Genomic DNA, 17,035 nt, shown 5'->3' with positions numbered 1-17,035 from the left:
TGCAAGGATACGAAAAGTTACCTGGTCACTTATAAAATACAAAAAAGGCAAATCATTGTAAACTAATTACCAAATAGGATTCAGGCAAGTCTGGACAGCACCTGAACCTGCAAGGTTTACAACTGATCTGAGACACCCTGGCCACCACAGGTCTCACTGGGGAATGGATACTGAGTATTCACCCAACACACAGAAATCCAGACAGCATCCAGCTCAAAGAACTCATGAAAAGCAGCAGCTTTGACTGAGGCAAAATGCTGCATAGCAAGCAATGAAACAACTGGAAAAACAGATGCTTAATTTCTACTTATTTTTGGCAGCCTTGTTCCTATGATATCTGTTAAATGAGGAAAAAAAGCTGCTGAATCCTGCTTAGTAAGGAATCCATGAACCAGAGCCTCATCTATGGACTATCAGGGTGGCAGCACAGCCCTACTGAAACTTATTTTCCTTTTGATCAATCCGTGGAAGGGTCTGAAGTAACGTTTCCATATGGGTTTTGTTCCTATTATGCAAGATCTGATGAACTACATTGTCTGAGACAAAGGGATTAAATGAATGGAAGTGGTGTTTTGGGCTTGGGAGTGCTTTAAGTGTCTTCACCCCACCTCTTCAGCCTTGGGACAAGAGACTTAATAGCTAATTACAATGCAAATGAACTGGAATGTAAATGAAGTGCTGCATTCTAACATAGCGTAATAGTCCCAGGAGCAAGAATTTTGTTAATTTGAATGAACGGTAATTCTCCAAAAATATAGTTTATTAATAAGCACATACAATAATCGCACCGCTAACTTTAAATAAACATCTAGCAAGCTCACCTTCACACTAAGTGACATTTGGTTAATATAAAGCAAGAAAGCAATGCACATGTGCTTTCCACAGACACAGAATGAACTCAGTTGCAAACCAAGTTCAAGTTATAATCCAAGAAAGGGCACATAAAAGCAAAAGCAATGAAGACTTCACATGAACATTGCCATTTCTTTCCACCAGACCTTCAGTCTCTTACAAAATAGGTCTGTAATACAAAAAAGTAATAAAAACTCTGGATTCAATTTATTCAGCCTCTTCCATCACAAGTTAACTATAACATTTTGCAACAACATGAGTAGTATTAAGAGGGAGGTAAGAGACAAAGATAGGTACATCTTGGAATTATGGAAGTGCAGCTGCAGACAGAGCAGCAGCCATGGATTCTGGTGTTGTCCCAGTTTGTGCAAGAAATACAAAGATGGTAGCACACATTTTTCCCTCTCATCAGTTAAAACTTGACCCATTGTCCACTGACATCAGGGCAAAAGTTCTTCTATTATCAGTGGTACTCTGGTGGGGCCAAAGTGGCCTTCAAAAGCCAGTTGTCCTCTCTAGTGACAGGTTTGTCACTCTCCAGTCTTCAGCTGGGCTGTGATGTCAGTAGAACCTGACACGCTGCTCCCACACGGGTGTTAGAACAGTCCTGTGCTCCCTTCAATGCCAGAAAAAGGGATTCAGCAGAATTCAATCTGCAGGAATTGAAGCCAACTTGGCAATAAACAGCAGCGCTCTGCTCAGAGCAACATCTCAACCTCACCACAACCAGTAAATAGGAGGTTTGTAATGAACCACGCAAGAGCCCAGGAGAAGCATCAAAACAGAAAAATACACATTTCTTTATATTAGACCTTGCTCTTTGCACAGGAAAGGACATTTCTGATCCTCTGAGGGATGATGAGGAAGGCTCCCAGGAACAGTGCTCCAAATGTAGCAGTGTTCACGGCAAAACCACTCAAAAGGATTTTTAAACAAAGCCAGAGATTCCTCCATTTCCTTTGTGGCAGAACAAAAAGCTACCCTATATAGGGTTTGAATTTTGTCAACATGGTGCCTGTTATCACAACTTAAACAAAAATTATGCCTATGATCCCTAATTATAATGGGAGTTAATCTTTACTTAGAAAAGATTTTATAGCAATATCAATGGGTTAAAGACTTATTTTATCTCATTCCTCTCCTGCACCTTTCTCTTTGTAATACCTTAAGGAAAAAACCCAGAAACTTTTCCTGCTCCTGCCCTAAGATAAGAATTAAGACCTACTGTTATGACAAAACACTTTTTGGTCATTTTTTTCAACATCTGGAACCTGATTTTTTGTAGTACACAGAAAAAAAATTACTTAATGGGAACTAACCTGACAAACCAGAGCAAGTAATCAAAAATTACCCAGAAACAAACCAACTAAAGAGAAGACCAAGCACTGTGGCACCTTGAAAAACCAGTGATGCACAGTTCAATCAGCAACAAGCTCCCTCTCCCCACTGCAATTTGCATAGCTGGCTCTCATGCTTGCTGGTTATGAAATACTCTTACAGCAGAGCAACTTTAGAAAAATTTGGACAAGTGAGAATGGAGTTATTTTAATCTAGAAGAATATCACCCAAAGATACAGATGAATACAAACACTGTTCATATAAAAAAAAAAAACCCAAAACATCAAACATGAATTTAAGCTGCATTCTCATCTATATATTTGCTTTCCCCTTCTTTGTTTTATAAAAATAGTGTATGACATTTCAGCTTCAATTGCATGTTTAAGTCATTTATTTATTGAACATTCCATTCTTGAAATATCATCTATTAAAGTGTTTGTTAAGATTCATCCTGCTTATAGAACAGGTTAAATTTCTTCTGAACTGCACTTGGAGACAATAATAAAGAGACTGATACAGACTCAATAAGAAATAATTAGATTATGGGGAGAAGAAAGAAAATAATAAATAAATAATTATAATAATAAAATCAAGCTTCCCTCTTCTTGACTCCTAATAAAACAAATGCTAATGTATGTTAGGTGATCACAACCAGATTTAACTCCAAAATAGTATTTACAGACTGAATTCAGATATAAACTGTGATTTCAAATCTACAACTTGCTATAAAAAGAGGACAAAAACTTCCAAGAAAACATCTCTTTCAAAGACAGAGGAAGCCACAGTAAAAATTAATACTGAAAATTCCTGATCAGAGTATCATATAAAAATTAACATCTGTAACATTAGCTTTTATCATCTGTTTTTAAAAAAGTGGATTCTGTGCTACACTTGCACATTTCTGATACAGATATAATTGTATATGGGCAATTTACATCTCAGCTCTGAGGTACTGAAGGAAAAGAATAAAGCTGAAGGTGGATTTTGCTGCCTCAGCAGTGATCCCTGTGGGGTGGCTGGGCCTGCTGAGATTCCAACATGGAAACAAACCTGGGAAACAACACAGACAAAAATCCAAAAGCACCAAGGCTGCCTGGACATGGCTCTTTCCCCTACTGCAAAGCAGATATAATAAATGGGATTTATTTTAGAAAGTTTCACAATTCTTAAGCAGTAGATGATACTTGCATTCCTGAAGGATTAAGTTCTACATTTCTTAATGCTAATTCAACTCTCTAAAACCAACCCAATAAAACCAGGAAAGATTTTTACAAGTAACATGCACAACCTAAAATTTCCACCCTCAAAACTGCCTTTTTGGTACTCTTTTAAGCTCTTAAGATACTCTATTTATTGAAGAGATGCCAGGAAGCCTGCAGAAGGAACAAATGCTTCTTTGGCAACAGGAAAACATTTTAATGCCTCCTGCCTTCAAAGTACGCACACCTCACCACAACATATGCTAATACACTACCAAATAAGTCTCTTTATCTTGCCATTTTTATAACAAACTGTTTCATTCATATCTATTTCAGCGTGTAACTACCTACTGCACAGAGCAGCACACTGTGCTAAATCAACAAGTGGTTTATACTGAAGAAATAGAAAGTAAAAAAAAATAAAAAAAGAACGAATTATATTTTTAAAAATACTATATATTCAAAAACAAATCAAGAGGGGCTAACCATCCATAAACTGTTCCAGTATAAAGTCAAAATGTTTAGTCACGTAGGCATTTTGGGCCTTTTTTCCATCCTTAGTTCTTTATTTAAAATGAACAAGATGTAACAAAAAAAAAGATTCCCACAAATATGATTGTGAGTAGCAATTTGAACCAAATCTGCCATTAATGTATGGAAACAAACGTCCCAGCCCTTCTCTGCAGGTATCCATGTGTGCAAATATACCTGTGCATGGAGATACACACCTGCTCCTGGATTTCCAACCTTCTCCAAGGTACACAATCCACTGACACATTTGGACAAATCAGCCAAAGTCTGAATCTAGAAAAAGATCAAGACCAGCTCTTTGCAGATCTATAGCCTGCAACTGTAAAAATATAATAAAGATTTACTATCATATTACTAATTGGATTTTTTCAAAGGGAAATTGATACTTAAAAAGTTGTCTTCTTCCTGAAGAACTCAATGGAACAAAAGGAGAACTCTTTCTAAAAATAAAGCAATGAAAATAAAGAAAACACACCCTTCAAACATGCTGGAGCAAGAGCCCTTAGTGTAGGCATCAGTACCAGCCTTCACTGAAACAGGATCTTCTGTCTCCAGACATATCCTAGTTACTCCAATTAAATCACTGTGGTATTTAATGATACTAGAAAGAAAGATCTGCTTTTAGCATGTGGATTTAAATACCACAGAGAACTGTCAAAGACTTGGTATACAACTGGTATAACTCTGCTGGGGTAAACATTAAGATGAGAGGGAGAAAATAAGGCTGAATTCTATGGAAAAGTCACTGGGATCCATCAAAGGTTTCTGCAGGCTTACAGCAATGCACCTGATGGCAGCTGTAGAGGGGAAGAGGATAGGGATGAATAAGTGAAAATTTGTTTGCCATAACTGAACTTTTTTTTCCTGTCTGAGGAATGCAACTGCCTAAATGATGCAATGGGTCAACCTGAAATCAGGCACATTTGAAAAATACTGGAAATCCTGAAGTCAGAGCTTGTGAATGTGTTTGGTTTTTGTGCTGCCTCGGAGGAGAGAGAAGTTAATACTTTTAAAAGCTCGGTATTTACACTTCTGAAAAGTTCCAGCAGTTCATCCAGATTTGATAGGGCAGGATTTAAGTGTCTCAGAGTGTTCCTGACCGGGCACTTCTGCTGCTTTGGCACACGCACACACGGTATTCCAGTACCAAGGGGACACAGCATCATATGCAGCTTTACACTGGCAGCACTCCTGAGAAGGTTGAAATGTTTATCAACTCAGTAGGTCAAAAGTCTGCAGACACTGGGTGGAGCAGCAGTATGCCACAAAACTAACAGTTGTCCTCCTAGGAGAAAAAAAAAAAAAAAAAAAAAAAAAAAAGGGAGAGGGGGAACAGTTGTCAGTAAAGATTAAAGCTCCTGGCTCCATTCCATATAGACAATGTGCTGGTTTGGAAGATACAGGATTAGCCCATCTCCAAAGCCCAGAAAAAGCACAGGTTCATTTGCTGTCTCTGACACCAAGGCAGGAAAACACTGCAGGGGTTCTCAAAACCTTCCTGGTTTCTTATGCACTGGGCTTAGAGCTGCAGTGTGTGGTTTTTCTCTCTGAGCAGGGTGTGGCTGAGTGTCACAGCCAGCAGGTTTAGCAGCTGACAGGAAAATAGCTGGGCAGCCTGGGCCCTACTCGTGTGTTTCTTAAATTACTGCTTGTAGGCATGAAATGACTGAAGGGCAATGTCCTCCCTGGTTAGCAGAGTGAACAGGCAGATCTTCAGCAAGGATGAGTGACAGGCAGTGCTGTCACACCGTGCCACGCAGAGCAGCAGGGATGGCACTGTGCAAGTGTGATCCAAGCCTCACGGTGACCCTGCTCCTGCCCCAGCCTGGCAGGGACCAAGGTATCTGCTTTCAAAATGTTCAGATCTGTTTTTCACTAGCCCAGAAATCACACTTTACCCAGTGCTCATGGCATCTGTGCTTTTTCAGATACAGAAATCCAGTCCAACACTTAACTCTCCTTCCTCTAAGAGGATACAGAATATGATATGGAAATCCAGGCAGGAGTTACTGGCATGGATGTGGCATGTGCTAATCAGTGCTGCTCAAATGCCCAGGATCCTTACCCTGTGTGTTTTCATGGTCACTTTAAGCTCTTTAGAACAGAAACCCTGTCCTTCACATCTTTCTAAACCAGCTATCACACCTCCACAATTCCACATAATCTTACCATGTCAAGTGCACAAGCTACAGAGATAAGGATGACAGGCTGCTCTGTTTAGATCTCATTTTCTGTGGATTTGCATCAAACGTCAGCTACTTAAGACTGGATTCATTAAAGGCATTTTGCAGAACACAGTACATTCTTGTCTAAGGGAAGGAATGATAACTATTTTTGAAACAAGTGAAAACCATGCAGAAGTATGTATTTTTAATTATTATATTTAGAATGTTAATATAATGCTCCTCCAAAACAGCTCTAAAGTATGGTTTTGTGGAGTCTCACCTTTAATAATTCCTAAAGTTGCCTACTGATAATGTCTATCATCTTGTAACTGTAGCTTCTACAATGAGCAATGTTTAGCAATTAATTACAAAGTAGTCCAAACTCTCACATTGTTGAATTATTTAGGGTAATGGATAGATTTAATGACTAGCCAGTAGTTTTCCATCATTTTCTTAGAAAATGATACTGTTGAATGTTTGAAAGAAATTCTTTATAGCATGATTATAACATCTTATGACTAAGAGTATTATGACACTAATATGGAAGTAAATTATTTCACTCAACATGAAATCCACTGAATTTCGACATATGACTGAAGTGTAACAGAATGGCAAATTGAAGTGTGCAAGGTCTGCAATCAGATCTTTCTAAGAAAGATGGCTTTTCCAAAACAGCATTTATGCAGCCCTCTGGCTGCTGCCCAGATTTGGCATACCTAAGTTGCTTCATTTCATAAAGCTGAACTGCTTACAAATCATGTTTATCATGTTACAAACTCACAGCAAACAGGCTGTGATACAGCTGTGTAAAACAAGCACCACCAACCTGAATCACCCATTAGTCTTTTCTCTTTTATTAAAGATCATCCTATTGAAAAGCAGTTTCTTGTTTTTATGGAAGATAATTATCAAATCAATGGATTTCAGAAGGCTAGGAACTAAGTGGTATTCCTGGATTATATAGACACCAACAAGTAATCTCAAAAACATTCCTTTTTAGAGCACCTTTCTTTTCTGCCCACCACCTTTAGGTAATATGCTTTGTAATTAATGGCTTGACTTGAATTCTCTAACAAGAACCTAACATCACCTTTGCTTGTTTAACTCCAAGCTTTAAACCTCCTTTACTACTTTTCAAACAATACAAGCTGAAATTTCTCAGATGATGCTTTTCCATTGCAGAAAGTGGATTCGTTGATATTATGACTCATGGAAAGCCACTCAGACTCATAAGGATTACAGAAAGAATCAATGCAAAACAATCAGGGCTCACCTTAAAGGTATTTTATAGCTTTATATGCCTGAAGGCAACATTCTCTGAACCATATCCCCATTTTAAGTCCCTTCTATGACTGTACTGTCCAGTAGGTCAGCAAATCTGTGTGGGCTTGTGTACTTGACTTATAAATGCTGCAGACACTTACAACCATAAAACTGAAGTATTATTAAAAACATGTATTACTACAAAATGTATGTTCCTATGCAGAATGCTTCCACAGCATATCTCAAGATAATTAGTGTGGAAATTAAACCAAGAGTATTTTACTGCAGAACATTTTAATTAAGCTCCAGCTTTAGAGCTTTTTTTCCATCTTTGATTCTGCAGCACTTTTGTTTAGTGGTGGAAATGTGAAGTCAGGGTTGAGACCATCAGGGCAATTACTGGTGTTAGGTACCACTTCTTTCCCAGGGCACAGAAGTGCTTAGGCATGTGCTGCACTACCACAAACAGCTCAATCCCATCCTATCCAAACCCTTTCCTATCTTATACCAGGCTGACACAAGCATATCTGAAGACCCTTTTAACAGTCTAACAGCAATATTTTGGTTGACTCATGAATAAAATATTTGTCAACTTATACATGCAATCACAGTCCAGGGACTTTGGATCTGAAACGCTACATTTAAAAAAAAATCCTTAGGAACATGCTTTGTTCTATGAGGTGTTTTTCTTCCTAAACGAAACCCCAGTGTAATTTCCTGTATAATTACCCTTGATGCAATCCTGCCATTGGAGTTTCCCTCAAGGGAAAGAGCTTTGGGTAGACAATGGTAAACATAGGCTGGCTGCAGCGGTGGCAGTGTCCCAAGGGACAGTACAGCAATTCCAAGAGGCTTTTGGGTAGTGAGATTGGAGTCAGAAAGTTTAAATCTAGAGAAGAAAGGAAACAAAAAATATTTATAATAAAATGATTGCATGATAAAGTCAAACACAAGCATGATCCATGAAAAATTCAGAAAACAGCTGCCTCACATTCTTAAGGTTTTGTCAAAACAACAATGAGGTAATACAAATTACCACAATTAGAGTGAGGCACATAATGCTTTCCATGTCTAAATTCAGAAAGTTAAAGTTAAATGTACAAGTCTAGTATCTGTGGGCATAAGTCTAACTGGGCTAAAATACCTAGGTGAAAATATTATAGCTTAAGCAAATATTAGAAAGGATTAAAAGATCATGAAGGATTTTTGAACACAGAGATTATCTAGACAGATGTTTAGTAACTAATAACAATACTACATTATGAAAAGGACAGCATAGTATTTTATTAAAATATTTCAGCAACCAATCCAGCAGGATAGCTAACTTCACTACAAAGCCCAACTCCATCATCAGCAAAAAGGGATTTGCAATATTTGGAATTACTTGAAACTCAATCCACCCAGCATAATTCTCCCAGGTCCAACCAAAGAGACCACTCTAAAAAGATCTATACATTCCTCATCTGTTAAGTGTTCCCCCCCAGCCTACAAGATGCCATCATTTTCACCAAAAGGGACTCCATGGTCATTTCCTTGGAAAGAGCCATCACTTTCCCAGGCCTGGCCCAAGCCACACGGTGTTTTATAAATTAAACCCCACATGCTAATCTCCATCTAGAACCAGAGAGACAGCCAAGACAGGTGAGTGAGTTTAGGTGCTGAGTAATCAAGACAAGATGCAGTACCTGATAAATCAGTTTTATGGTATCACACTGGTTTCAGCTTTCAAACACTGCAAGGTTGAACCCCAGACACAATGTACCACAGCAGCCCCAAGGAGGGGATGAGCAGGACATTTGCGTCAGAAAGAAAAGGTCACACTCTGCAGCCAGCAAAGATTGAGGAAAAGGAGTCCAGTCACTTCTGCCACTTCCCCAGCAGCCGCCAAGTATTTAACAGCACTCTTGAAACTGCAAATTTAGGCAGTGACAGATGAAATCTGCTACTTTAATCATATGTGCCACCTGCTTCCCCAGCACAGCATTATCGTACACCTGTCTGACACCGGCTCTGCTCCTGCTCACTGAAACTGGGGTGCTGCAGTGGTAATGGCCACAGTCTTTAATAAGGTCACTCAGAATAGGACATATCTATGAGTGTGTGTATATGGATATATGAATCCATCTTTTTCAGGTTCTGCATCTTGGCTGAAAATAAGTGTAATCCTCACAGCCTTGTATAAAATCATTTGCAAACCAGTCTTTAAACTGATTTTGCAATATGACCTTCCCATTCCCAAACCAAACCTCACTGGCATCTTCCGGAACCACATCCACACAACTGGATTCCAGAAATGACTGTGCAAGTCACAAGTGGGTGAGAAAAGGCAGACCTCCTTGTACACTTTTCCTGGCAAAGCAGTGAGGATTTACTGCAGTGGCAAAGGTACAGGAGACCCTTTCCATAACCCCTCTAATCTTCCCACTGGAACTCTCCACTCTTCTGCTTTCTCCTTTGACCCTTAAAGCTGAGAATTCCCAAGATAGCATCAACTTTGGGGAGGCACAACACCTCCAGATCTGAGAGGATCTGCAGGTTATCATCAGATATTGCTAACTCATGTGATTGCACGATGCAGAACCAGATAAGCCAAGGGCCACTTTAGAGCAGAGAGCCTGAATTGGGGCAGAACTAAAGCAGCTCAGCTGTCATGCTGTGCTGAAATGGCCAAGGGCTGCTCGCATTTCTTCTGCCTTATGTATAACAAGTCTGCCAGTTTAGGAGTGTGCTGCCTGGCAAGGAGTTGCATTGTTGGCTGATGCATCTGATCTGATCTTGCCTCAGGAACTATATTTCTCATCTATTTCCATTAAAGAGTTTCTCCTGCAAAAAAAAAAAAAAAAAAAGCATCCTTCTTCATACAGGCTTCAAGTAAGAAACCATTTATAACCACCACTTGACCTCAGAAATAGTCTTTGGAACTCTGGTTTTTGATATTGGACATTTTTGTTCTAATGCAACATTTCAAACATAATTTGATTAAATAAATCTTTTATAATATAAATCCTTGCCCAAGCCTTTGAAGAACTGTTAGAAATGTTCCTCTCACTGCCAGAAAATGCTTTCACTCCTTCTGTAATCTGAAGAAAGCAGAAATTTCATACCTTTCAAAAACCTGTAGTAGGTGTTATAGAGGGTCCTCATGGCCAGTTCTTGCAAAGGCAGCACATGATCTGTTTCTGTCCCTATAGATTTCACCTCTGCTGGCAGGAACACAGTTAACTGGCCTGATGAAAAAGAGAGCAGTTTCACCTCTGAAACTTGAATTGGAGAACCACAACTAGAAGGACACAAGACATTTAGAAAGTGGTTAGAAAAAAAATAATAAAAGTATCTTCATGGGGAAACCCAGATGACCAACCCAAAGTAAGCCTGATACTGTTCTCCAGTGCAGCACCCATCAAGGATTCCTTACAGAGAGCAGTGCAATGGTGGGGTTAACCTTTAAAGGTCCCTTCCCAAACTATTCTATGATTCTATGCTTCTACAGATTCCCACCTTCTGTGATGTGCTAGACATGGGACATTTGGAGGAATTACTCATCAAATAACATAAAGAAATGAGAACACAATCCCAAGGGGGTGAACTAAGTATGCTACGTGCCCATTACTTTGCCCACATGACAAATCTCTTTTAGTCTTTTGTTCGTAAATACTTTAATGAGGGGAGCAGTTTCATACCCAACAGTTTGCTTCCTGTGTCTTGGATTAACCAGCTGAAAACAATCATGGATTTCTCAACTGTAACATGTGAGGCAAACTCCAGCCCCCAAAAAATGTATTTTAAGTGCCACTGGGTGATTCTGTACTACACCTTTCCCTATCCACAGAGTTCCCTTGGAGGGCACGGGGTAGGTAGATGAAGGAAAAAACAAAAACAACAACCATGCTGTAGTGGGAAGATATCCTAATAAGTCTATTAGCCTTGCCCTTCCCAAATCATATATGGAAAGGGAAGGTTACTTGGATCCAGGGAGAGAAACTTAGCTTGTAGTAAAAATAATAACTCTTTACATGATCCCTGTTGCAAGCAATCATACCAGAGAGACACGCATAGGAAAATTCTACTAAGAGGTTGGGGAAGTCAACAGGGGAATTGGAATTGTTTATGACAACTGAAATTTGAAGCCAAGAGCAACTTGTTGGGGCCAGTCCTAACAAATGGAATAGAAACACAAATTTGTCAGCCTTCCCAGCTATTAGACCTAAAACGGAGGTAACCACTCTCAACCTTATCAGATGTGAATGAAATCTCAGAGTACTCCTCTGACAACAAAGAATCTCATCTCTTCTGATTAAAGGAGAAACAGCCCAGAGAAACAACCAAAAGAGAGCAGCATCAAAAGCAAGCAAGTCAATAAGGCTCTTGCTAAATATTTAATACTTTCCTACAACCCATTAGTGAGGTTAAAATAAGCAGGAATTCAGAAGATCCAGTATTGCAACAATCCACTCCCAATGAGTTAGTTATCACAATAAATAAATAAATCCATAATCTTGTATTTTCAAGCTGAATAACCCCTTACCAACCTCACTAAGGAACAAACCCAAGAACTCACTACAGCCTCTGCAGTTTAGAGCTGGGACATTTGGTATACTTTATGTAAAGGGGGAGGTTATTAATGATACACACAAAATCCATGGAGGTTAAAAATTGGAATCGAGGATGGTCTAAACAGCTGGGGGAAAAATAGGAGCTGCAGAAAAAGCCTGGTGGATAAAAAAGTGAGGGGGAAAAAAAAGCTGAGACCACCTATTGGCCACCTTCAACAAGACTGACAGATCCCTAACTGGGGACTATGAAATCCAATCTGCAAAAAATAAGATCAAAATTTATTTTGAGTGCTGAGATCATCACCTCTCATATAAAAGACTTTTTTCAGTCAGTCTGACTGCAGGATGCCCAGACAGAGATTCAATACTTACACAAGGCAATTTATATTCTATTTTCAGAAATCAAGCTTTATGTCAGTAAGAGCAGCTTGTCAGATTTTATTCTCCAGTGGAAGGCCAGACAGAGCACTAAAGCCTGGATCTTCAACCCTTGCCTGACCCATGAAAACCTTAGCCTGATTGCTAATGCTTTCTTGGAAAGAACACAGAAATTCTTCACATGACCATTATTACACAATTTTAAAGTCTCTCAGCACATTATCAAATAAAACCTTTGGGTTTTTTAATAATATACATGTGCTCTCCCCATACTGAAATTTTTTCTTAAAAATAATCTGTAATGTTTCAAGACAGTTTCACAACAAAGACAGGGATCTGTTTGATGCACAAATACAAACATTATTTTCCTTACTAGAAATCTCTTTTTATTATTCATTATTAAGGAAGAAAATCACTTTTTATTCCACAGAGGCATTAAAAGAATCAATTTCATTGCAACACTTGCAACGCCTTTAGTACGTTCTATGCTGTATTTTTAAGACTAGATTCTATAATTCTGTACTAGATTTATAACATCAGAGATACTAGCAGGTGGTCTCACCAGCACTCTACATGTAAGAATAGCAAAAAGAACTGGTAGGATCTCCACAAAGGTCAATGCAAAGATAAAATTATTTTAACTGTATACAATAAGATGAACTGTATAAGGCATAAGATTAAAACTTTAAAAAAAAAAAACATGTTTTTTGTATAAAACCACCTGAAATACGCAGGACTGTTGAACCATCTCCTGCATTATCATTACTGGTTTTTGTCACAATCAATACAGTTTTGTTAAATTTAAGGTCAATTTAATGTCTGCCTAACAATTTACAATCAGTTCTGAAAGAAAAAAGGCTAGAATTTATCTTTCCTGAAAAACAAAATTAGTAAAAGCTTGCGAGTCACACAGTTCAGCAGAACTGTAATCCAACTGCAAGTATTTAAATATCACCAACCAGCTGACACTGGAATATTAGAAAAACCTTAAAATGCCAAGACTCAGCATCTCCCATATTGCAGGAGAGTGCAGGCTGTAGAGAGGGAATTTATATTTAATGCGAGATCTGCTGAGAGTGAGCATACCAGAAATTTATAATTAGATGGTAATGGGGACAATCCTCCTCTGATCAGTTTTACACCAGTAAAGCTCCATTCATCAGGGGTGCTGATCCTAATTTATGCCAGTGTCAGGGCAGAAAGAATTAAGCCAGTGTCCTACACAGACCACTTTTTTCTTGCATTCTAACCACAAACATGAGACAGCCCAGGATATTTTTAAAATCCACATGTAAAAATAAACCTGTCAATCCATAACTCCTAAAAAAAGTCACTTTAGTTAGTAGGTACCAAGACCTACAAGAAGCTGATACTGGGATGTAAAATGAGTGAAAGAGCTGCACATGACTTTTCAAAATATGACCCACAACTTACAGAAATGTGAACACTTAGTAACAAAGAGATGTTGCAATATATTAAGAATTATTTTGTTCATTCTCTAGGTCTGGAAACTGTGAAGCCTACAGTTTTGGCCAACTCTTAAATTCAGCTCTAGGCCTTACATTATTATTACAAATTCTTTCAGAGTAACTTCACTGTTATGCCTTCATACTAAAATAGTTAAAAGTCAGCAATTAACACATAAGATTTATTACAAAAATAAAACAGAGCTGGGAGCGGTAATCCCCTCCTAGTAACATCAGCTCCAAATCAATCACAGACACACAAAAAATAGCTACTTGTATTATACAGGAGAAGTTTTACAAGGACAGGTACACAAGACATCTGAATTAATTCATACTTACCCACTGCAACCAATGACTTTATTATAGAGATAAGATGGGAGGCCTTTCAGGTGACTATTGTTATCCACATAAACATATTGGAGCTCCCGAGAACGACCTAAATCTGGGTTCAGAAAACAAGAAAAGTCAAGAGAGGAAAGGATGACATAGTGACAATTATAAGCAAAGTAATTCTCTTTAATTATAAATAAGCTAATCAGACTCAATGTAAGCAAACATAAATTAGTACTTCTCACTTGTAAAATTTCAGCCAATGGTTTTATTATGGATGAGCTGAAAAGCTGTTTAGAAGCAACCATTTCAAATTACTAAAACAAAACAAAGCCCCCTTTCAGAAGCCCTGAAAATCCCATTATAAATAATTAAATTTTAACATTGACAAACTCTGAAGTCAGTTGGAAGCAGCAAAGGGACAATTGATTTCAAATCCTCAGTGCATACTTCAAGTTCATAAGGTCAAACCTGCTTTCATTAACTAGCCTCATGTCAGTGAAATCACAGCTTCTCTATCTTTGGGAAAGTGGGCAAGACAGACACAAGAATGTGCTCTGTCCCCCTCTTTCTTTTCTCCAAGGAGGGATCCTTGCTGGGATTCATTAGCCTTAACCAAATACAAGTGCAGTCTTTCAGAAAAGAGTCTGTGACTCGTGCAGTGAATTACAGAGCCCAAGAAAACACAAAGTATTAAACTGCAGAATGTAAGACATCAAAAGTTGTGGCTGCAGTAAATGATCAATACTTCTGGAGGTGTGCTGCTTGCATTATTGCTCTTAAAATATTCATGGCTGGTAGTCAAAAGAAGCAAGTACAGCATGATTAAGTAATGCCTTCATGGACTAGAAATCTATTAAGATACCTCTAGATAGAAGCATATCAGTATGGAACTATTTTATTTTGCTTAGAAAATTAAAATTAAATTGGAAAATTTAGGTTTCTTGGAAGAATTCTCAGAAATGAGAATTTTGCTTATTAGCAAGGTCTAGTCAGTGGTAAAACTGTCTGGCATTAAAAGAAGTGAAAAAATATTAATGAGAGACATTTCAAAAGACACCAAACTGAACTAAACAGAAAGGTCTGGAAGAGTTTTGGACTAGCAAGAAAGCTGATGTGTAGCATTACTGGGCAGCCCATCTCATCTGTCACTCCCATGCCCTTCGAGACACTGGGCAGGAAAAGGTTTCTGTGTTTGTGCAAAGCACAAAGGAGAAGAGAGCCTGAAAGCCTCTGCCTGGGATGGGAGAGCTGGGACACAGACAAACTGCACCATGAAAAACACAAATATTCTGTGTGCCTCCCAACTTGTTAAACTTTCATGAGTACCTCAGAGAGACTAAGATAAACAAGCATTTGGCTGCATCAGCCAGAGCAAGACAATATTAATATTGAGTAATTCTGATTTCCCATCTTTATCAGTTACCTTGGCTGGCAAAATATAAGGGTAAATGGAGAAATGGGCACAGCTTCTGTCCCCTTGGTAAACATGACCAAGAACAGAATAAAAATGAAAACTATTTCCATTACATTCTTATTTAGAAAATTCAATTTGGAATACTGATCTCATTCTATACTACAACAATAGGTAATGTAAACCTTTCTTTATTACTAAATTGTTTTATTGTACACAAGAGCTCTAAATACCACTTAGTGCAGAGATTTTGAGTGATCACTCCCCAAACGTGTGTCCATCTTAAAATACACTGAATGTCTTCAGTTGTCACCCACTTGAATGGCAGCTGTGAGCACCAGAAACCTTAAAAGTTCGTGCTGAGAAATGACATTATCAAACCTCTGATATAAAGAACAAGTGATGATGCCAACAGAAAAAGAAGAGATTCCTTTTTTAAAATAAAAGTGTTAACAGAGGAAAAATTAGTTTGAGTGTTTTTTCCCCTTTAACACAGGCCCTTGCTTTGCAACAGTCTGTGGAGGTTTCAGGGACCATAATCTGGGCTTTGTTCAAAGCAGAGTCACTGGACATCAAGGGACACATTCAACCATCACATGCTGCTTTGACCCTGTCCCAGAGACATTCCAGCTCCCAGAACTATCTGCTGCATCCATCAAGTGTCCTGCCTCAGGATGGGAGCACAAATCCCTCTGCTGACTGACAGGCACTGCTGGAGATGCTGCTGAGCATCACCTCAACGAGATGATTTATTTGGGCTCAGTATTGCAGGGCTGAAAATAGTTTAGTGAAGTTCTGGGATATTTTTAGATGAAACAAAACCCCATTGTTATCCTACAAAGAATAAAAATACTGCACCATGAAGGCAATGTAACACCATAAAATATTGTAGGGCTGGTGAGGAATCAGCCAGTACAATTTAAAGCAGGTAGCAGGTGGATAGGACATGTAATGTTCAGAGAATGTTCCATCATGTTGCAGAAGTCACTTAGACTAAAAACAGCAGAAAACTATGGGTTGCTTGGGTAGCTTGAATGTGCTACTGTTTGACTTATTAATTTAGAGAATGGCAGAAAATTTTTAAAAGAGGCTCATCTTGCTGGTTTCTACACAGATGTATGCAAATGGGTTGAAAATCAGGCAAGTCAAAAAAAGCCCTAAAGCTGTTCTTTTCATATGCACTGAGAGGGGGGAGTGAGGCTGCATCTCATCTCTTCCCTCTGTCTTTATCTTATGCTATGTTTAGATTCTAAGTTCTGAGTTGACTGCATTTCCTAGGTAATTAAAGCAAATTTTTGGATGTTAGACAAAATATCTCAGTAGGAAAAATTCAATTCCCAAAGCCAAATAGCCTGTAACTATAAATGTTCCTTTGATAGAGTTTCTTTGCATTAAATAACCAAGCATCTTCTAGACTCCAAAAGATTTTTTCCCAGTTTCAAACATTATCCATAAAGTTTAAATTTAAATAAATCATCACTTTGAAAGGCTCTTTGTATCCCATCCACATTAATTTTTATGTCTTGTATCAGCCAACAAATATTGT

At 38.4% G+C, this 17,035-nt stretch overlaps 1 protein-coding gene across 1 annotated transcript; it reads right to left on the bottom strand.

The window, feature by feature from the left end:
• Nucleotides 1-738: 738 nt before the first annotated feature.
• On the bottom strand, nt 739-14,259 carry LOC130266838 (leucine-rich repeat-containing protein 28-like; the record flags this gene model as incomplete). The annotated part of the gene is made up of 4 exons (XM_056516107.1): nt 739-5,205; nt 8,078-8,237; nt 10,453-10,628; nt 14,085-14,259. Coding segments are annotated over 4 exons (584 nt in total), but the record flags the coding sequence as incomplete, so codon positions are not given.
• Nucleotides 14,260-17,035: the final 2,776 nt, after the last annotated feature.

The sequence above is a fragment of the Oenanthe melanoleuca genome, unplaced genomic scaffold (assembly GCF_029582105.1).
Source record: "Oenanthe melanoleuca isolate GR-GAL-2019-014 unplaced genomic scaffold, OMel1.0 S277, whole genome shotgun sequence".
NCBI classification, from domain to species: Eukaryota; Metazoa; Chordata; class Aves; order Passeriformes; family Muscicapidae; genus Oenanthe; species Oenanthe melanoleuca.
This window is presented reverse-complemented; position numbering and strand designations above follow the sequence as displayed.